Source organism: Petromyzon marinus, chromosome 4, assembly GCF_048934315.1.
Source record: "Petromyzon marinus isolate PM22_M1 ecotype Great Lakes invasive population chromosome 4, UKy_Petmar_22M1.pri1.0, whole genome shotgun sequence".
Classification (NCBI taxonomy): Eukaryota; Metazoa; Chordata; class Hyperoartia; order Petromyzontiformes; family Petromyzontidae; genus Petromyzon; species Petromyzon marinus.
Window position 1 is genome coordinate 23,769,229 of NC_133670.1, and position 22,640 is coordinate 23,791,868.

The 22,640-nt window shown below is 45.7% G+C and overlaps 1 protein-coding gene across 3 annotated transcripts in view; it reads left to right on the plus strand.

Moving 5' to 3' along the window:
• LOC116937863 (corticotropin-releasing factor receptor 2) overlaps window positions 1-16,953 on the plus strand; it is a 55,731-nt gene extending 38,778 nt beyond the window's left edge. For all 3 annotated transcript variants that reach the window (XM_032944989.2, XM_032944982.2, XM_032944997.2), the window contains 6 exons: window positions 218-371; window positions 1,327-1,387; window positions 1,990-2,062; window positions 3,082-3,167; window positions 13,429-13,564; window positions 14,671-16,953. In XM_032944989.2, coding sequence (XP_032800880.1) covers window positions 218-371; window positions 1,327-1,387; window positions 1,990-2,062; window positions 3,082-3,167; window positions 13,429-13,564; window positions 14,671-14,853 — 693 coding nt within the window. In that variant the 3' untranslated portion in view covers window positions 14,854-16,953. The remainder of the gene's footprint in view (window positions 1-217; window positions 372-1,326; window positions 1,388-1,989; window positions 2,063-3,081; window positions 3,168-13,428; window positions 13,565-14,670) is intronic.
• The last annotated feature ends 5,687 nt before the right edge of the window (window positions 16,954-22,640 follow it).

The window sequence follows — 22,640 nt, forward strand, 5'->3', positions numbered from 1 at the left end:
GGCACTTCTCCAGCACAATGGGTTACACTTTTCCGCAAGCGTTCCAAAGGGTACTTCACCTTGTGGCATTACTCCAGAAGCGCAGTTGGAATAACATTTAAAAAAAGACAATAAATTATAAAAAAAATCAAAGAAGTCCTTCATTAATATAATGTCTGACATGAATGTATAGGCCTACATATGACTTGCTTGTGTGTGTGTGTGTGTGCGTACACAGCCCTGGTGCTGCATCATCATCACCATCTTCAACTACTTCCAGGTGACCAACTTCTTCTGGATGTTTGTCGAGGGCTGCTACCTCCACACAGCCATAGTCATGACTTACTCCACCGACAAGCTGCGCAAGTGGATCTTCATCTGCATCGGCTGGGGTGGGTGTGAGGGTTGATTGGCATATCCGCACGGGACACGTGGAGTATGTACATACGTAGCCACTGTGATAATTACAAGGTGCGGGGAAAGGACAAGAAACTAAATACAAAAAAGCAGTTCTAAATAAATTAGTTTTTAATTGTACATCTAAAAACACAAAGCTCCAGTGGCTTTCCTAGTATCGAAAAGAAGAGCGGTGATCGTCTTTGTTCGATGGCTGAGCCAGAAGCCGCTGCCGCTGCGAGAATGACCGGGGTTCGCGTGACGATGGTGCATGAGTGAAGCACGTGTAGTGCATCCTCAGAATAGCTGCCAAAGCACACGCTGCTACTCATAACTTCCGCGTACAGGATGCCCTTGACACATTCGACCAAATCACCCTGAATATGCCCTATCTTGTCGGATCACAGAAAGCTAAGCAGTGTGTGTGTGTTGAACTTATTTTGCGCGGCACAGAGCCAACCACGCTCATCGGAGGTGCTGAGCATATTTACGAGAAAATCTCTGGCAGTAGAAATTATGAGATGCTCAGTTACGCACGTATCATTGGAGAATTGTGTCACTTTTAATGAGATTTTGATGGTGTTTAACAAGGGTAGGCGCAACACAGCACCAATTTGCTCTGGGTTTGGCAGAACTGCATCCATTGCCCCAGGACTCGACAGAACATTCCATCCAGCACAACCCATCTATCTCAAGCCCTCACGTTTACATAATTGCAACTCATAAACGAAATGTGTCACTGTGAAAACTCATTAATGTTTTGCTCGTAAAATCGTTTCCCCCTTGCCTCCTTTTCCAAGGCTATTAAGTGTGTAATATGTTACGAATCCGAAACGCCATTATTTTTCTTTCTTCAATTTGTATTTTTGCGCGGGGGGGGGGTTAAAAAAACACTGCTTGACTAATGGACCGACTGTGTGTTTTGTGCCCCCACTAATGATAATTTTTCAGTTATACCCGCGCCGATCATCATAATCTGGGCCATGGTGAAGCTGCATTTCGAAGATGAAAAGTGAGTCGCTCATCTGCGCGGTGCGGCATCGGAAGGGTCGCGCCACCGCTCGCGCCAACGATTGATGCACGGCGCTGTGTCTCGCCAAAGCCTCCTTGTCCACGTGGCTGTGATGCGTGCTTCGCATTGAACGCGCTCTGTTTAATGACACAAAACATCATCCTTCTGCACCGCTCCGCCAATTTTTTCAAGCCGCTCCATTCATCACTTGAGCACTCTGAAACCTTGCTCTGATGCAAGCGTTGCAAGCAATAATTAACGATGATTATGATGACGATAATATTACAGTTTAACACATTGGCTTTCGTGACCATAATAGAGGTTTTTTTTGGGGTTAGATTGCTTAAATATTACAACTTCATTTGCTGAATTAAGCCCTTCTGAAACTATCAGCAACTCCATTACCACATGGATTGAGTTAAATACATCGGATTTTCTGAGAGACCTGACCTATGACACATCTTTCAAGAATTACATTTCATTGGAGTGCCATTTCGCCTTGATGATGCCAATAATGATGGCAATTTAATGACGAGAGAGGCACGACAAATAATTTGCCAGTTCTCCCTTAATGGCTTATTTTGTTTCGTCCCTTTCTCTAGGTGCTGGTTTGGGAAAACGCCAGGGAAGTACATCGACTACATCTACCAAGGGCCAATTATCCTCGTGCTGCTGGTGAGGGAAGCACTCGCGAACCACTTGATGACCAGCGCCGACCATGGCATCGCCACTTGATGCGGAGTAGAGCCGGCCACATAATAGTGGCCCATTACTTGGCTGTATAGGAGGAGCTGCACCCGCAATTAATAATGTAATGTCTGAAGCCATACGGTGGCTTTCGAACCAAACCATTGCTGCGACGCATGACGTGTGCAATAAAGTGGCAACACTCGAAGCCAAATGCGTGAGTGGTGAGCGCAGTGGTGAGTGCTTCTTGCTCTCAACCCAGCAACGCCAGTTCGATTATCGACGAACGTCATTGGTGAGTGACATCTGAGCCGGTTTATTGCCTCCCTCGTTTAACTTCACCATGCCGCACCGGCCCATTTGGTGAGGTGCGGTCAAATAACTCGCACGAACAACACAGTGTGCAAAGGCCTTGATCGACAGTGGATCAAAAAAGAGGAGGCGCTTACTGGGCGATGTAACAATCCATTTATTACATGTAACTTTAGACCGATGAAAAACAATATCAATAAGGTGTAGTACAAACTTAACAAACAAAATAAGACGCAATTCTTGATTCTAATCGTCAGCTCGATTCTAAAAAATGCATGGAATCACGGGAGAGGTCGATTGTTACATGGCTTTCATCATCCACGAACATTGCTGACAAAAATCACTCTCGTCACGTGCCTCAATCTCACTTCTGATTTAATAACGCCTCTCTCACGGCACGTCAACCCGCCTACAGATAGGACTGAATATATTTGGGCCACTCCGCAGGAACGGAATTGCAAGGACAATGTAGACCATTGGGATGTGGTAGTTAAGTGGCACTTATGAATTGGACCAACCCCGATGTGTGAGAACGTTTATGCTCGTGTCAGATTTTGCGACTATCGGGTTTCCTGTCCCAAGCTATAATTTCCATTGCCGCGGAATTCACCGCCTGAGTTCCGTTGCACACGCAAGAACCAACTGCTTTAGCCAGCTTCTGACACCGTTTTAAATTCTGTTGTTTCCCTCAACAGATCAATTTCATTTTTCTCTTCAACATCGTGACGATTTTGATGACCAAACTACGAGCATCGACAACCTCGGAGACCATCCAGTACAGGTGATGTACTTCCCGTTTTTCAAAATGAAGTCCTTTCCACTTGCGATAGTTCTTTTGTTTTCCCTACTCTCGATCCATAACAACAACAAATATCTAGTTTTAATAAAAAAAAAACAATGGAAAATTTTTACCAAATAGCTCCATTAGTCAGCAGAAGCTCGCAAATTACAAAAATACAACGGTTGAGGTCTCACATCAGAAGTGGTCATCTCCCCTGATAAAAATGTTCCGTCTCACGGCTCGGCACATTTCCCCAATTCTCAATGTTCAAATCTTTTCACTTGTCCCCAGTTTGATCTAAGATCAGCAACAAGATCGCCCTCGCCGCTTTTTTGGTCCTAAATTGGACTTGCCCCAGCCTGCCTCTTCCCCTCTCATCTCACTCTCCTCTCCGGTCCCTTCACTTTACTCTGAGCAGCCTTAGCCACTTGGTCAAACCCAAAATCAACCTCCAAATTACGGGGGGTTGCTCCTTCTCTTCTGCTGCTGCTGCTACTGTTGGTTGAAATTCTCTCCCCTTAGTTATCTGCACCATTGATTAATTTGCCCTCTTAAAGTCCAAAATTAAGATCATCCTTAATTCTAGATTTGAAGCTTTCGTGACTGCAAGGATTCATACTCTTTATTTTTATTCGGTAAAGTCACGTAGATAAAATAAATTAAAATAAAAGAAACAATTAAAACACGACGTTTCGGAGGCAATGCAAGCTTCCGTCTTCAGGTGAGACCAGTCACAGCCAAAATCGCTGCACCAAGTGGCGAGGCTCTGGGAACCTAGCGCTTAAATACAGGCTAAGTTGGGGGGGGGGGGCATGTAGGGGACTTTAGTGGGGTGCGGAGCTGAGTTAATCCGTCTTTTGTTGTGTAGAGGGTGGGGGGATGGGTCACTGTGTGTGTGCAATATAAACGGAAAGAGGCTCTTCCAGGCTGTGCTGTAAGGGGAGGCAGTAGAAAAAAGGATCATCTTTCTCTCCTCTGCGTGTGCACTCGTTTTACAGTACTTTCCAAAGAATGTTTTCTTGTATTTCCATCTTTTAATCCAAATAATGATTAATATCCTCACCCCATGGCAGTGGCTTCATGACATTGAATGCACACCACGGATAGAGTGATAATTGTGCGTGGGGGTGGCAGTACTTGAGACGGCTCTGTGTAGCGTCCCGTGCTGCTGCTGCTGCCGCTCCATCTGCCCAACGGGTGGTTTTGTTTTTATGAAAAATATATAAAACACGTAAATATAAAATCTGCATGTAATGTTTATGTTTCTATGGGCTGCCTTGTACGGCCTCTTGAGATGTGCCCGTATTTGAAAGCTTTGAAAATGTAAACTATTTTATTCATGGTGATGTAGAGCAATGGGCATTTTTTATTTATTTAAAACCTGTCTCCCATATCAATGGGGTCATTTCAAAAGGTCCCAAATGGTAAAATAATACCACTCAAGTTTAGACACCTCACATCTCTGTTCCAGCGTACTTTGCACTTTCATTGCTTGGGATTTCACAGGACCACAATATACTTCTTCAGGAGCTGCTGGTGGTTTAAGCATAATGTGCAAATGGCTGTGCGATTTTTGTTGTTGTTACGTGTTTCGGTGTGTTGGATTTCTGGCCGGCGCTATAACCATGTCCTCTGATAATTTTCAGATTCGATTGTTGTCACCCGGTGCAGCCTTTGGATGCTGCTGCTTGTGTGGGGATTTTGATTTTATAATCATTGTTCATACGTCATTGGCAGCAACACGTCTCTGCCATGAATGTATTCAACAATAGGTGACAGAGAGCACGAGAGCACGAGAGAGGTGAAGGGAGGATAAGGGAGCAATGAAGGTAATGACACGGAGAAAGAGTCTTAGCCATCATGCTGCTGAGCAGGTTTCCACCATCGTGCTGTGTCGCCCTCCGATGTGCTTTCACGTTGCGCCGTGGGTCGGTCGGCGCGATGTCCGACGTTTCTCTCCGCCCGCTGAAGGAGGATCCAGCACACGGAACAAAATGTCGAGCACCGTGCCGACCAACGAACGACGGAACGAACGTCGCGACACAAAACACAGCGGGGAGGCTGTGGTGGAGACGCAAAGTCAGAACTCTGCCGGCAAATGGCCATCATCAGTTGCCGAATGAGGCCGGGGAGGGGGGGGGGGTAGCCAGCACCACGCCCCAACCGCCTTTGTCTCCCCAGTGGCGATGTTTACATGCTGCACCAAATGAGCACTAGGTACTCATTTGAGGCTGAGTCGACCTATCTGATGCTCCCAGAGGAGCATTCGCAAGCTTTTAAGCGTTCTGCCGAATGAATTGCCTTAACAGATGGCGATATAGTGTAGCCGTTCTGCGGGGAATCAGGGGGGAATCTCAGGAGGAGACGGGTGAGGAGGCAGTGGCCGCGAGGGTGAAAGTAGGATTCGTCACGCTCGGCTGCTTCTCATGTCAGAGTTCCACAGTCGTTTGCGACACTTTGAAACAGTCAGCCAAATATGTTGTACGCAATTAAACCGGTGGACACATTATGGCAGGGCAATTCCCAAACTCGTTAAGTGCGATCATCTCCTGATGGCCATTCTGTAAAAAAAATATATATATGTTTTCCTTCATTCCAAGTTAGTAGAACTTTTGTAAACAAAAATAAAATTGTTCAAATTAGAAAAGATACATTTTTAACTACTTCGATTGCCACTTTTACAAAAAAAAACCTCAAGCAGTTATTTGTAAGGAATTCAAATAACAGCGGCCTCAACGCTAATGGCTCTGGTCCATTAGTGAAGCGATGTGCTTCCTATGCTATGTTAACGACCACTTTCATACAAATACAACAATTTTAAACTGTGTTAACACATGCAAAAAAAAAAAACCTCTGAGCTGAAATGTTTTCGCCAAATAATCCTAGATTAGTTTGAATATTCCTTACTTTCCTGTATTACTCAAAATAAACAGATGGTCTAGTTCAAGTATAAGGCGAAGAGCGATACGCATCACATACGCACACACCCAACCGATATTAAAGCAATAAAACACAAGTGGCCACACAATATTCCCCGTACCTCGTAACTTCAACGACGTTGAAAGGTAAGGTGGCTTAACATTGGACGATTAATTACATGCTGTCCCATGAGTGGGCATAGCTTTTAAGGTGGTATCAAAATTAAAGCTCTTTTAACACGAATGACATTTTAAACCTTGGTCGCATTCGACAATATCTTGACATCGTGATAGAAATATACAGCCAGTCATGATTTTATTCATGACCCAGTGCACACAGAGATTAGCCTAAAATCTGTAGGCGGATGAGCCACAGGAGTCCTTAGGGCCATGGGAGGAAGCCCCTGAATGGTTACTTGGGCTGTGTGAAGGCGGGTTCCAAGGCGGCCCTGTCATCGGAGTGACTTTTTTTGGGCAGGGGAGTCAATTATTGTTACTCAACCCCTTGGAAGTCCTTCCCCGTTGTCAAATGAGGCATCATATCGTTTGCATGCGGAAGCTTGTTTCCCTGCTGGGAGCTGATATTTTTTTGTTCCTGACTTCCGTGATGCGTTTTACACCGTGGATGCTTGAAAGCTGTCCACATTTTCTTCTTTGCAACAAGCTAAAAGCTACGTGTGGCAGAGTAGTCAGCTTATGATCGGTCATAAACTCAAATGATGACATTGGACTCGCATTCCTGATGAGAACATTTGTTTTATTGTGTTTACTTTAGCTCTCCCCATTCTGTGATGATGCGCACTGCCCACCATCTGCTCTGCTGCATTCTTATATTCTGTACCCCGCTGCTTTTTGCTCTGCTGCTGCTGCTGAGTCCAATGACCCAGGGCTTTTATTGGAGTGTAACGATGCATCGAATCATCGATTAGTATCGACTCCTCAGCTTCATACACGTTCTTGAGTTGCACATGTCGCTTGTCATGGGCTCACTGTGGCCCCTCCAGCCACCTTCATAGGTTTAAAATGACGCGCACACACACAAAAACACCACGGTGTGGATGTAGCCCCGTTAAGTGCGAGTACTTAGCCGCAATGGAACGAAAGAAAAGTTATTGAATTCCTCTGCAGCCCTCGCTTGTGATGATGACCCCATTACATTGTGACAGAGCGAGAACGATTACGGCCTCAGCATTCTATGGGGATCGGTCTAGGGTGCATAACGATGTTCGTGGAGCCGGTATTTCTACCTCCGCCCTTGCCCAGAGCAAGCAGAGTTCCGTGCTCGCGCAAGAGCAGCGTGGCCTTGTTGCACAGTGAGCATGCATGCGTGGTGTATGTATGTTGAACCTCTTTTGCACCGTACGTAGCCAACCGTGCTAATTGGAGGTGGGGGGGGGGGGGTGAAGGAGAACAAAACTAATTAAGCGTTAAAGGCTGTTCCAAACAATTTAGTTTTCAATCTACGTTTGAAAGTGACAAAGTTATGGTAGCTTCCTCTTCTCGGAAGAGCGTTGGAGATGGCTGAAAACAGAGCAGCAGTAGGAAAGGGACGTTGTATCACTGACAAAGTATTCATACCGCTTGCGAAGTGTGCTGCGAATCGCGCTTGTGAGAATGGATTATGGACAATGTGAGTACATTGTATGGACTGAGTTTGTGTGACCGCTGGAGCCACTTATTGGCTTTTTTACATTTGCAGTGCAATGTATTTTTTTTTATAGATTATTGGAGGGAATGATCACCCAGAGCTATGACAATTCACCATATCGTGGGGTGTGACGGCAGTTCATAACCGGCAAAGGTCTCGTAATTAGTCTCTGTGTTTCTCCTGTTAATCACGGATTACCTCTGGACAATTCCTCTTCCCGGGAAGCCTGGCAAACGAATTGGCACCAGAGATGCTGTCTAAGGTGCTTTGCAATAAAATATTTAACGATCGGTATCTTTAAATATCTCAGATTTTCCAATTCCCAGAATTCCGCTCGGAGGCCAAGATTCCATTCTGACAGAAACGCCGCCGCGCCGCCAAACACAGCAGCTGTGGCTGCTCATTCAGACTAATCTCCCTATAATTAGCACAACTTTTTTAAAACGTTCATGCCGTATATATATTTCCTTTGGTTTAAAGGAACTGTTTTTTTTTCATATGAGCACTTTGAAATGAAAGTGCACGGTGCTTTAAATTTTAATGAGGCATGGAAGGAAACATTATAATGGCTCTTTACGAAAATATAAACGTCGATGGTGGCCGTCCATGTGTTTCAAACGTTGTTGTGCAAACACGGCGGAGGACAAGGCCTCATCTCGCAGAAGCCCGAGATTTATACCACAGAAGGGGGGGGGGGGGTAGAGGTCAGCGCGTCGCGCCACAAACCCTGGGCAACCCGAGTTTAGTTCCAACTCATGGCCAACGCCGGTGACGATTATTTTCACCGGTCCTGGGCCTCCTCCCCTAGGTCGACTCAGCCTCAAATGAGTACCTGGTAGGGTGGTGTAAACATTGTTACTGGGGAGACAAAGGCGGTCAGGCATGGTGCTGGCCACCGACCCCTTCGTCTGTTGTGCCGGCCTTCATAGGTGCTACTCGCTAACAGCACTTTCTCCAACAGTCTGTTAAGGCTATACAGGGGATCTTTGTCTTTGGTGGCAGTATGTGTGGGGGGGGGGGGGGGGTAAAGGGGCAGCTGCCCCCGTCTCCCCGCCACCACTGCCTTGGATTTGCTTAGACGGCCGTTTTATGTCATACACCATATTTTTATATATGGCAAGAATGTGAAATAGTAAATATGTTTTCTCTTTGCCGACATATATTCGGGGTGAATTCGTAAAGAGTTCGCGTTGATGGCACAGGATCCCGATGAGCAGAGGCGTTGAGCTTCCCCACGAGTCGGCAACACGAGACGGACCGAGGATTTATATTTATCTATTTTCTATTTAGGCACATTAAATATTTATATAATGAAAGCGTTACTTATACGCAACACATTTTGAAGCCCGAATTGATTCACCCCTCCCCAAGGTGTATCTGGGTGCAGTGCTATCAAACATACGGATTAGGACAAACCTTGTCACACGATTTTTTATTTGCCAAAATTTTTTTTTTCCCCTCCGATTTTTTAAAATCTTTATCTGGGAATCACCCGACTCGCAGATAACCACTCTTTTTATAAAGTCACGTAGAATGGAAATAAAATAATAAAAATAAAACATATTAAAAACATTCTCACGACGTTTCGGCCACAACACAAGTAGCCTTCCTCAGGTGAAGACACAGAACTCGGGAAGACAGCGCTTCAGTGAACACTGCCAAGCTTGGCAGCGTCTTTTAAGCTGGGTGGGAGGAACAGAGCACCTTGACGAAGGAGTTTACATATCAGCAGAAGACTTTAGCATTGAAGTAGCTGTGTTAATGTGTTGGATTAGCAGGATGTTAAAGTCAGAAACTAGCATGTAACTGGGAGATTAGCATAATGTTAGTGTGAGGGATTAGCATGTAATTATGTCGGAAAAAGTGGCGGTTTCTTTTTTTCTTTTCAACGTTAGCACCACGGAAAGCGACGAGCTTTGTTCAGACGGACGAGTCCATCTATGCTCGGAACGGAGGAGGGGGGAGAAACAGCCACGATGCGCTGCTCTGTCCTGTGTTGCGTTACAACAATGCTATAAACTAGACTACTATTTACACAACAATATTATACCTTCCAATCTAAACTACATTGTATAATATCGTATACACAGCCCAATTTAAGCTCTAACATTATGCATTATATTGACATGCCTCCAACTAAACTTTTTTCTAAATTACACGACTATACACCGTAATATACACTGCCATAGACAAACCCCACCCTTGAATTATACAATGCGTTACTATACACTATCCTATACTTTAGACTATAAAATATTAGACTTGGAATATTACACTATGTATTATTCTACCAACCCTACTGTATACCACACTGCTCTATATTCACTATACAATTACGATACCATATATTGCCCTATGAATTATGTTAAACATTACACTGTTATACTATTTATTATACAACATGCTATAAACCATACCATTGACCGTCGTGTGAAAGGTACTAAGAGGCAGTGCCAGCGAATGGACTGCGGTCTGAAAGTCACCGTAAAATACAATCAATCAAGAAGCGAAATAGTTTATAATGTCTTTCCAATGGTTACTAAGCCAAAATCCATCTTCTCGGTTGAAATTCTCTCTGTGTTTGTATATGTGGATGGCCTCATGAACGAATCTCTCATGGTAGCCAGATGGCTTGCAGAGAACCTCCGTCTTGGAGAAGTCAATGTCACACAGCGTTGGTGTACGGTGCTATTTCAGGTATATTTTGATGTTTTTTTTCCTGGATTTTATGTTTGCACACGCACAAAGTCACTTTAAGATGTTTTTCTTGTTCATGTTTTTGTTTTTTTTGTTTGTTGCGGTTGCACCCGATTCAAGAGCCGAATGGCTCACAGGGCTATACCAAATAAATGAAACTATGTGAGCCCACTGAATTATAACAGTGATCTGACTTTACAGAAAGAACCAAGAAGATGAATCCCTGCAGTCACGAAAGCTTTAAATCGAAATTCACTCTTTTTATACTTTCACCCCCTCTGCAGTCTCGGCAAAGTTTCCCTGCCACAGGGCAGACCTAAAAATGAAAACTAACTTCTCTGCGTACAGATGGTGACTGCTCTGACATCGGCTTGCTGTGCCAGAAGCGCACGACTCGCTCGTTCGCTCGCTCGCTCTCACATCCCCCGGGCGGCTTCTTGTCGTGACAAAGCAACCCGGTGATCGTATTCCATCTGTGTCATTTCATTAATTTACCCGCATATTTAACACGGAGATGAGCGACGGGAATTGTTCGCGGACGCTCGAGTTGGGTTGGACACCTCGAGGGAATCGGGAGGAGGAAGCGATTGGGATGTGGGCTCAGAACAGAGGGAAGCACCAAAGAATCCGAATCTTTATCTAGACTGAAGGATTTATTTCTACTCAGTGCTATCAGGGTCAGTAACCTCCCGCATAAGTACACACGGAACCCTGTTAAGCTCCGTGGTATATTCTAATCTTTTAATTTGTTTCATATTTGTTATCCTAGTTTTATGGAAGCAGCATATATGTTGCATTTATCAGCAAAGTAAGGAATACACGTTATACATGTGTATTAAAAATGTTTAACTGCATTTCGCAGTCGCCTTAAACAATATATCACGTCAATCCAGATATAAATGTATGTTTTATTAGTAATTTAGCCTGCTGCAGATATATAATTGGTATTTTGTTATTGCGTTAAAAACAATCTTGTGATCTCCACACCGACCTATATAAACTGAAAATGCCCATATGTGTGTGGGTGTCGCACTTTCCCTAAAAGTCTGTTGAGGGTATATGTGGGATATTTGTCTTTGTGTTGGTTAGGGGAAGGGATGGTGGATGTTTAATAGTGACAGAGTGGTTCGCATATCATTACATGACCCATGCAAATCTCCCACTCGCCCCACCCTCCATTCTCTATCATACAAAATATATCAGCGGCCAGTGTAATTTGAATCTGTCCTGGGCCTCCCCAAAGTTAACTCAGCCTAAAATAGCACTTGGTGCAATGTGTAACCATCGGGAAAGTGGCTGGGCGTGGTGGTGCCCACACCAACCCGTCATGTGTGCTCGCAAATAGCACTTGCCCCAACAGTCTCCTGGGGCTATATGGGGGATCTTTGTCTTTTTGTGTGTGCGTGTATCTATGTGTCTGGGGAGCGGTGGCGTCGTAGTTAGCACGCTGTGCTATGAACCCGTGCGACCCGAGTTTGATTCTCGCTTACGGCCAATGCCGGTGACGATTATTTGTACCGGTCCTGGGCCTCCCCGAGATTGAAATGGGTACCCGGTGCGGTGTGTAGTAAACATCACCACTGGGAAGACAAAGGCGGTCGGGCGTGGTGCTGGCCACCCACCCCCTCATGTGCCTTGTGGGCCTTCATCGTTGCTCGCTAACAGCACTTGCCCCAACATTCAGTTAAGGTTATACGGGGGGATATTTGTCTTTGCATTTGACTCGGCTGAGAAGATAACGCCGTATCTGCTGGCGCTGGCCCAAAGGCCCCAGAGATGTTTCTCTCTTTCTCTATTCTTTTAAAAATAGCCTGGCCGCCACCACTGCAATGCATTATCTTGTTGCCAGTATGGTTCGTACCATCGCGATGTCACGCCATTACATACAGGATGTATACGTAATGGTTGTATATATGAACACATTATCCGATAAAAGGCGGCATATTTTCTCTGATAGAATTGGACGCCGCGTGGAGGAATCGATAGTGGATTATACGCGCGCCCCCTCTCCATCTCTCTTTGTCCTCCCCTCCCCCCCCCCCATTTTTTTGCCGCGTTCCGCACGCGCGTACAAACGACCTGCCACCTCCATACCTCACCTGAACGCCACCGAAAACGCATTCCCATTAACTCGCAATTTCTCATTCTTCCCTGCCTCTATGGCCAACTCTCTTGCTCTGTCCCTCCCTCCTGCATCTGCACGTCCTCTTCCAACCCGGCGGTGATTTCCGCAACTCTGCAGCTGCGTCTCGCCTTTGTCCCTCACTCCGCCCTCTGCAACCTCTGTGGCCACCCACTCTCCAATAACGATGGTAATAATGCCCTTTATGTAGCTAAGGAAGACTTGCTGAGCCTCACGACTTTTTTGGTGAAGAGGGCACCGCGTTTTTTTGCTGTTGAGCCAGTTCCATGAACGACAATGTTTCGCGCGCGGCGGGGAGGATGGCGGTGTGCCTGACGAAAACCCCACATCAAGCAAAGGGGGGTGACACTCGAAGCTACGCACAGAGAGATTCAGTACACAGCTGTCCTGCCATCTTCCCATCACCTTGCAGTCCGGGGCCTACAAGCATCGATTGGTATTCCTCGGCGTCCTCTTCCCTCTAACCTCTGACAAGCCTGCAGCGTGACCTCTGAGTTAATGGAAGGGTCATACGAGAACTGAGGGCGAGCCACAGCACCACAGCCAACGTTAAACAAAACCTTCGCCGCTGAGCAGAGCGATACGATCTGCTCGTGTTTATCGCGTATTCTGCTCAAGCCCTCGCCCCCTGTGTATACAAGAAAAGGCTGTGGCACTCACCTCTTAATTATGCTCACTTTTGTACCGACGCTTTTTTTGTCACTTGGCTGTAAGACTTTAGAAGGGCTGCAAGGGCGAGGGGCGTTTGGAGGGTGGCGGGGTGTGGGGGGGGTTAGGCTGAGACTCGGGCAGCCTCTCCCTCGTCCGCCGGCGCTAAGGGGCTAACCTCTAGCCCTCTGCCCTGCTGCGCTGCAGGAAGGCCGTGAAGGCCACGCTGGTGCTGCTGCCGCTGCTCGGCATCACCTACATGCTGTTCTTCGTGAACCCAGGCGAGGACGAGATTTCGCAGGTCATCTTCCTCTACGTCAACTCCTTCCTCATGTCCTTCCAGGTCGGTGTGCGTTCCTGTGTGCCCCGCGGCGCCCGTGCCACTTGAGGCAATTGCAGTCAGCTCGGTGGTTCTGTTGGGGGGTCATGAATTAATATTCTGGCCACGGGTTGACTATGGCAATTATCTCTTCAGGGTCGATAAAATATGCCACTTTGTGGGAAGTCCTGTGCATAAACTGGGAGTAAGAAGAGCATATGAGTGAAGGTTGGTATTTCTCTAAGACTCCACATTACACGGATCCACACTTGTCCATTCTACAGACAGCGGCGTGATCAAATCCAGTGGTCATCGTTTTAACCAGGTCACAGAAAGTGAAAGGAAGATTGGAAAATGCTCGATTCCAGTACTCTTCTGCCACTGCGGTGAGAAGTCAGGTTTTTTTTGTTGTTGTTGTGAGAAGCAACAACAATAGTACAAATGTATTTATTATTGTGCTTGGCTGCATGCATTATTTATACATTGGGGTAGCTGGGTGGTCTGCTGGCAATACCGATCGCTCCCACCACAGCCACTGTGCACAGGTTCAGTGGCTCAAATTGGCTCGGCTGTCTGCATTGCCCAGCCATCGGCGGTCTCACACCGAGTCAATTTGCATAGAGTGGGTGGAATAGTTGAGACAGCCAGACCGTGATTTCTGCAGGGAATTTCCAAAGTGGGCTCTGTTATGAAGTGACCATTAAAGACGCTGTTGTATGATGAACAACAAAGTTTCTGCTTCGCCACTAAAAATATTAAAAGCGAAGTAACATTTTAGTCTATCAATCTATGCGGGAAAGAAGCTGGCCTACCCAATAGAAAACCCGCACACACAACCAAGACAACACTCAGAGCTCCACACATATGCACTCAGGAATCTACAGTTGCACTGCCATCTCTTGTCCACATCGTAGCCCAAACCTACAAAAACGCAACATTTCTAGGCAGTCTTCCCACCCACTTATTAGCCAGGCTCAACCCCTCTCAGCTTCTGAGATGCGACGAGATCGGGCGCATCCATGTGGTTTTGGATTGCGGTGGTGCAGTGGTTTCCCCTCGTGGGGCGGTTGAGCGGACGCGGCGCTGCGACTCGACGTCCGTCTCATGCGCTTGCTGTTGTCTGTCCCCAGGGCTTCTTCGTGTCGGTGTTCTACTGCTTCTTGAACGGCGAGGTGCGCTCTGCAATCCGCAAGCGGTGGCACCGCTGGCTGGACAACCACGCGATCCGGGCGCGGGTGACGAGGGCCATGTCCATCCCCACGTCGCCCACCCGTATCAGCTTCCACAGTTTCAAGCGCACCACCTCCGTGTGAGAGAAACGCAGCCAACATATGCCCTGGCCCCTTCCCATTCATCTCCCCACCTCTGCCAAAACACTTCATATTGTATTTTTTTTTTACCACCACCAAAATGTAATGACTGTAAATTAGCCACTTGAGCAGCTGGATGGACACGCGCGTGTAGCCTTGTGCACGCCCGGACACACGAGCGTGTACCCTTGTCCGCGCCCGGGCGGACAAGCATCATTGTACCATCGAAACATATAACAACACACCCACCCCTGATACGGTACACAACAATACCAAGACAGGGAATGCCCTATCTGGTCGTTTTGAATGCCTGGTCAGTGGCTAGTTATATATAAAGACAAAGATCCCGCATATAGTCAATAATAGACTGTTAGGGCAAGTGCTGTTAGTGAGCATCTATGAAGGGTGGCACGGCACACGAGGGGGTGGGCGGCCAGCACCGTGCCCGACCGCCTTTGTCTCCCCAGTGGCGATGTTTATACACCGCACCAGGTACTCATCTGAGATTGAGTCGAATCAGGGGAGGCATGGACCAGTTCAGATAATCGCAATCACCGGTGTTCGCCGTGAGCGGGAACCGAACTCAGGTCACTGGGTTCGTGACGCCGTAACGCGCCAACCACTAGAACTCCCGCACACAATCACAAAACAGTTGCACAAATTTGAGTAATCTTACGGGGGCGCAAGCTCGCCGCACGCTCACGCAAGGTTGACACCCACCTCGCGCACTCGGTAGGCACGCACGCCAAACGCACACACTACCGCTGCGGTGCCGCCTCGCCGCATTTGGTGGAGGATTGAGGATGGAGGCTGGAGGAGCGCCGGCGATGGGGAGAATAATTGTTTCCCCGTGGAGTGTACAGTCCACTCAAGACGCCGGGGGGGGGGGGGGAGGGGGGGGGGGTGATTTGGAAGGGCGCGGATCGTCGAGCCCCGTTGGTTTACTTGAAAAAAGAGAAGAGAGAGGCGCACGGACCCAAGCTCCACACGGCGTTCGGAGCAGGAGGCACGAGGAATCCGCGAGGGTGAGAGGAGGAGGAGGAAGAAATGGAGGTGTTCAAACAAAGTTGACTCTTTGAGTAGCTGGCCGTGTTTCAAGCCGCTTGATTTTTTTTCACGTGGAAAACAAAACAAGAAAAGAGAGCTGAGACAAGAGGCCTGGAGGTCTCGTGACGAAGGTGTTGACATGTTTTCGGTTAGTACTTTTTTAAACGCAATATTGTTTTGATTTCCTTGGTTGTTATTTGTAACTTATCTATACATAAATAATTCCATGGGAAGAGGAAAAAAAGACACACACACACACGCCGTGAGTCAACCCACGTTCCTTTTCTTTCCACGGCAGCGCACGTATTGATAGAGCGTACAAAAACGGCGTACACAAGGTCCAGATAGTATTGCCACAATTTGTGTAACTATTGTAACTGTAACAGCTTATTTATTATTCAACTCGAGCTTAAGATGATTTATATTGTTAGGTGGCTATACAAGAGATGTACAGTCATGTTCATTGTATAGTGTTGTAATGTCTTGTACATGTACCATTATTATGATATGAATAAAAAAAAACATGGGAGCTTTGATATTGTTGGCGTTGGCTGCAACCCAACGAGCGGAGCATTGGTTTAAAGAGGCTCATCCACGGTGTGGTGAAGGTGAACGTTGTGCATTCAGGTACCCGCTTCAGTGGTAAGTAAAACAAATATATAAACCCGCATTCGAGTGACCATCTTAACACGTTGACTTTCACCCACCAATCGTAAACTGTCCAACGCATAGACACGCATGCCAATGTAAGGCAAACCATGTCGGGAGCGGGGGAGGGGAGGGGGCTTTACTGAGGTCGTTCATGACGAGAAAAGCAAAACCTGTAGTTGATATTCCGCAGTATATTATTGTAAGTTGTTTAGAGTGTATTAAATAGGCGCAAGGAGTAACGTTGTCTCAGTGTCATTGGCTCTGTGTCGTGATGTGCCCACATCAATGTTATCTTTTTACGAATAAAGGTTCGTTTACATGACAGAAATGTAGTTTGAGCAATGCGCGTGACAGTCAAAGCCAACGCGGGAATAATAAAAATAAATGTTTATTTTACGTCTCAAACATTCGTGCAAATATTCTCACCTTCGCCAACGAGCGGCAGACTGCTGTCACTGTCCTCCACGCTGATTCTCATGCACGCCCACTCGCCACCTCCACCCTCGCCATTGGCAGACGGAGCACGCGCTTTTGTTTTTTTTGGCGTTAAATCTAAATGTCACCGAATGATATGAATAATAAAATCATCCACACCGGGTTCGGGGGAGAGCGAGAGAGAGAGGGGAGGAGGGGTAAAGTTGCCATTTAATTGCAATTCTGAGTCGGCGTTGAAGTGAATCTCGTTACGGTGTAAGCCAGTTTTTCTGGCTTGTTAACACCATTGAATGTTGTTAGCAAGCAATATTGCTCCATTTTAACACATTGTGGTTACTGAGCAAAGAGACTACGATTTGCTGTTATGTCTGAAACTAGATAACTTGCACCAGTTAAGAACAAGTGCGTGTTAGGAGTTACACGATCGAAAAGCAAGTAGGTATGGCTAATGTGCACATACTCAATAGACCATCGTGAAACACATGTTACCCATGTATATCACAAATGGTACATTATTATTCTGTAGATAAATAGTAATCTCATAAAATTATTGTATTATAATGCATGGATGGGCTGTAGGTACTTTTTAGAACGTGTGAACTATTCATTGATTCAGCAAGTAAAAGCGATTGTTTTGCTCATCCATAAGAATGAATAATTTACATTGTAAGCAAATGATATGCAATTTATACATTTAAGCAAATGTAGTGAGACTGAAAACACAATGGAATGTGTTAGAATTAAATAGTAAAAAAAGTGTATGGTTCATTATTAATTTGTGGGTTAGGCCACATCACGCTTGCACACGTGATCACCCATTCGTTGGGCTCCTGTCAGGTGGTGGAGGGTCTCGATGACATAACTGTGGTCAGATCATTACGTGACCTAACCAAAGAAAAGGAATGGTGATTCACAATGTTGGTTGTGGAAATCGATCGAAGAGACAGGTGCTACGTCGTGAGAATATTATTGTGTTATTTTATTTTATCAATTTATTATTTTATTCTCATTCTACGTGACTTTACCGAAAGAACCAAAGAAGGTGCTACGTATTCTTAGTTTTTTCGGTAAAGTCACGTTGAAGAGAAACAACAAAATAACAAAATATATATAAAACAATAAAAAATGTTGTTTCTCTTCAACGTGACTTTACCGAAAAAACTAAGAATATGAATTACTGCAGTCACGAAAGCTTTAAATCAAAATTTAAGGTGCTACGTGTTAAGTTAATGAATATGTAACTGGATTGTATGACACCCTGTAGCCACTGGAGTTGCTGCAATGCACCAGTGTTGAAGAGAATATATTTTTGAATCGGATAGCCACCTGTGGCAAATTCAGCGAATCGATAAGGGGGTGAATGGTTATCGTTATTTAATTTTTATATCTGATACTTTACAGAAATGTCAGTTTTTTTTAATATCACCACTTGCAGAACGTCTCAGTCATGTTTTTACAGTCAAGGAATGAGGCGTAATAATATTCATGTGATGGGCAATTCTCCTCACATTAGGAAACCACCCTGGCAAATTCACCACAGAACTACATACAGCATCGTGTTGCAAACGACAACAACTCACACCATGGCCACTGTGTAAAGGTAGCTTTCATCATCTGTGGTGCAAAAAACAAACTAATAAATGCAAGATTATCTCTCAGAGCCTGGCCAAAGCCAAATGTATTTAACCATCTAGTTGATATGTTGCGCCTGTTATTATGATTGGGCTGATGTCACAAATCTTGTTAAAATCGAAAATACCTGTCTTGAGTGCGAGGCTGGGATCCGTACCCGCGAATCTCATTGTTGCTCACCCCAAGCTGACACTGCTCAGCCTCGAGCCATTCCACGTCAAAATGCTTTAGCTTCAACCGAGATAGAGTGATCTGGGCCGATTGCCTGTAATGCCGGGTGGCACAACCACAACTGGCACCTGTCTCCAAGGCCATCTCCCCACGGAGATTTCACACGAGGCCTCATTACCCCGGGCTTTCTCACGCTCGTATGTCTCCTGTAATTGCGTGCGCGCCGTGCCTTTGCCAGAGTCCGCTACCACTTCGTTATCTGCCTAAGCAGCTGGAATCCGACAACCCCGACCCTCCCGGAGCGTCGGGCGAGCTCCGTGCTGTAGCCCAGGGATAGGGGTTGCCACCAGAAAAAAATATATATCTTCGTTGCCACTGGGGAACTAAAGCAGGGCGCGTGGGTGTATGAAGGCATCGATTTCAATTGCGCACACCGACAATCCCATCGTGTCTCTTGTGGCGGAACTGTGTGTATCATTTCACACGTGTCATACGTTGTGCACATATATAGAATACACAGTAAATTGGACGTGGAAGGTCCTTTAAATCTTCATGTTTGAGTATTATGTGCAGAACTGACATTTTTTTTTAACATGTGCAGTAGTGTATGTGTGTCGGTAGGCTTCCGTGGATCTTCATGTATCACAACTGTGCCCTTCGCACGTATCGCAGTTAACGCTGTGCTGCTTCGCATATGCATCACAGTAGAACTCTGCCGCCGTATGAATGGACAACGAAACCGTGCGATTCTGTGGTCCTGTCCGGAGTGCTGAGGCTTGCAGGGCAGGCGGTGTGGGCTGATGAGCAGGAGATTGACGGTTGGCGTTATCACGCAATATTTACAGTTAAGGACACCGGGCGAAGGGCGGACGAGTCGGCTCACCATGCGTGGCGAGACGGGCAGAGGCAGGGGAGCAGCGAGATTGACAAGAAATACAAAGGGCATGCGGGAGAGAGAGAGAGCGTGAGAGAAACAAGAGTTATAGTTATGTAAAGTATGTATAATTCAGCAATCAAGATGGGGAGGCCATAAACACACGACCAATTCAGGGAGTTCATATCATTATCAGTAGCTCTGCTATAGATGATGGGAAGTCCATAGAAAGTTGAGCATGATAGTCTTATTCAAAACAACAATGCTGAAGGCAAGTTCCATCTACCTTTGTTTCTGAAATCAGCATACTTTCAACGCACTCAGAGCGGTACATAAATGAACATTGAATTTCACTTCACGGCAACGATTAACATTGTAACATTAAACACACATCCCGGTGAAGTGTCAAATCAGCCTATCATCTTTCTGAGACCATTGAAATGACAAGGACGTGCTGTGGTTGCCCGTTCAAAAAAATCTGACCTCTGTCATCGAAATGTGGAATTTATACCACTGCTTCGGGCCTGCCAATGAACGCGAGAGACACTGTGACTTAAGAAGAACATATTTTAGCATCCTACCTAACTTCTGTGTAATTCATTTGAATTTAAATGCACTGATATTGAGTGACTGCTGGCATAAGCATGCACATCGACTGCTAGATGAGAGCCTCTCCACACCGTGGTGGTTGTGGAATATTAGAGCTATTTGACCATACTTCACCACACTGTTTCAGCGAGGAAAGCACAACATAACAATTCAAATATCTGCACCGCTCTTCTACTGCCCACAATGGCTACAACGCCCGTTGTTGTGCTTGGCGGACACCGCCTCCTCGAAGCGCTGTGCAGGTTCGAACCTGCTTAGCTTCTGATGTCTGACAATCTCGGGGCGCAGTCTGCGTTATTTGCTCAGTCTGGCACGAAACGCCTTTCAACAGGATCGATCAGGAACTCCCCATCGCAGGCTTGTGTGGAGCAATGTGCGAGACCATCGATTGCCTGGTGAGAGCATTTGCCGTGGTCTATAATTGTCCAATGGTCAGCCATCGAACAAAGACGGTCACTGCGCTTTCAGATGCGATTCTGTGGCCGTCTGGAACGCTCTTCCTTCCGATATCACGAAGCCACTGGAGCTATGCACTTTTAAGTGTACATTGAAACACACATTTCTTTAGAACTGCTTGTTGTGTTTAGTTTGTTGTCCTTTATCAGCACCTCAGGTTAGCAAGGTTGGCTACGTATGGTGCGAAAGAAGTTAAACATACATACAATGGGCCCCACTGTAAAACCTTTCAGAAGTGTTTCCTTCGAAACGTTTCTACGATGTTAAGTAAATTCGACGGTCAACAAATACGGCTGTGACGCGGTTCCTCTCCAGCGGCAGCCCTGATTAATACTGCGGGTGTGCTAACCGTTAAAATTCGTTTCCTTCACAGTGGATGTTAAAGATCCCGTGATGTCATTCGCAAGAGTAGGCCATCGTGTGCCGGCATCGCGGTCCAAATGCGGAAAAGTGAAAAGAAATGCTGAAAAATTACTCAATTGGAATGTACATGCCAATCATTGCCCCTTGCTGAAAAAGAGGCAAGAGACGTGGTAATATTTTTCTGGGGAGAAAAAAAGGTAAAATCTAACAACCTTTCACTTTTTTAAAGGTTGTTAGAATCTTGTCTGTGTCAAAACAGTGTGGTGTTATTTTAGGGTATTTCACTAATATTGCTAATGGTAACATGGTTAAGTTGATGGTAGACAAACTAACACTTTCTGACACCTACTCGTTTTCTAAATATCGTCATGACCTTGTTACACGTAACTTTCTCACTCTATAATCTGCAGGTAAGTAGGTGGTTATATTTCATGTCCAAACAAAATCACCCTTGTTATGCCTTCGCAATGACAATGACTGATGTTTAAATAGGATTAGTTTTTTTTTAACCCGAGCTCTCAAGACAATGTTCATTTATCCGCCACATAACTGATTGCGTGTTGTAGGCATGGTTTCCAACGGGGAAGCTTCTCCATAATCTCCGCTTGGAAACCGTCCAGTTTCAATGTTCGGCGATACTTTCCTCCCTCAATTTCTCTCCAGCTCCTCGAGCCTGACCTCCCTCCCACAAGCACCCGCGCAGTCGTCCACAAACACACCTCTCGCTGCCTGCAGGTGTCTGTTGTGTGCGTGGAGCGAAACGTCTGACATCGTGCCAGACAACACACGTGGTACAACTCGAAAGCACGTGGCAAAGTTCCACAGCACAACTGTAAAAACCTACGGAGTGGTCGTAGTAGTCATCCTCTCCATTGTCCACCAACTACGTAACACGATCACCTGTTTTTCCTGATGCATGCACCTTTCGATGAAAGTCATTGTGGGCTCTAAGCCAGGACTATATCAATAATAATAATACTTTCTTGACTTAAAGCTTTCGTGACTGCAGGAATTCATATTCTTTGGGTCTTTCGGTGAAGTCACGTAGATAGCTTCAAATAAAATAAGGAACGCTTGTGTTGCGATCGAAACGTCGTAGTTCTGGGTTATTTTTTGTTATTTTCTTTGAACCTATCTACGTGACTTCACCGAAATACCCAAAGAATAATAATAATACTTTCATTTTATATAGCGTCATCCGTGGCAACAGCATCCCGTAACGCCGTACATTAATAACATATACGCAACAAGGACCAAATCTCATATAAAGCCACTACCAAGCAAAATCTAAAATTAATAAACAAGTTAAGGAATTGCACCAAAACTAAATGCACAGACAACTAAAATAGTTATCGCAACAACAGTTATATCCTAAACAGTGGCAGCTGAACATGAGCACACCATATCATCACAATTCTGATATAAGCAACACAACCCTTACACTGAACTGGTTGGGTGAAGGCAAAGGAATACTTCTGATATAAGCACACTTGGGATATGAACACAGCTGGCCTTCTTCTTGGTTCTTTCGGTAAAGTCACGTAGAATGAGA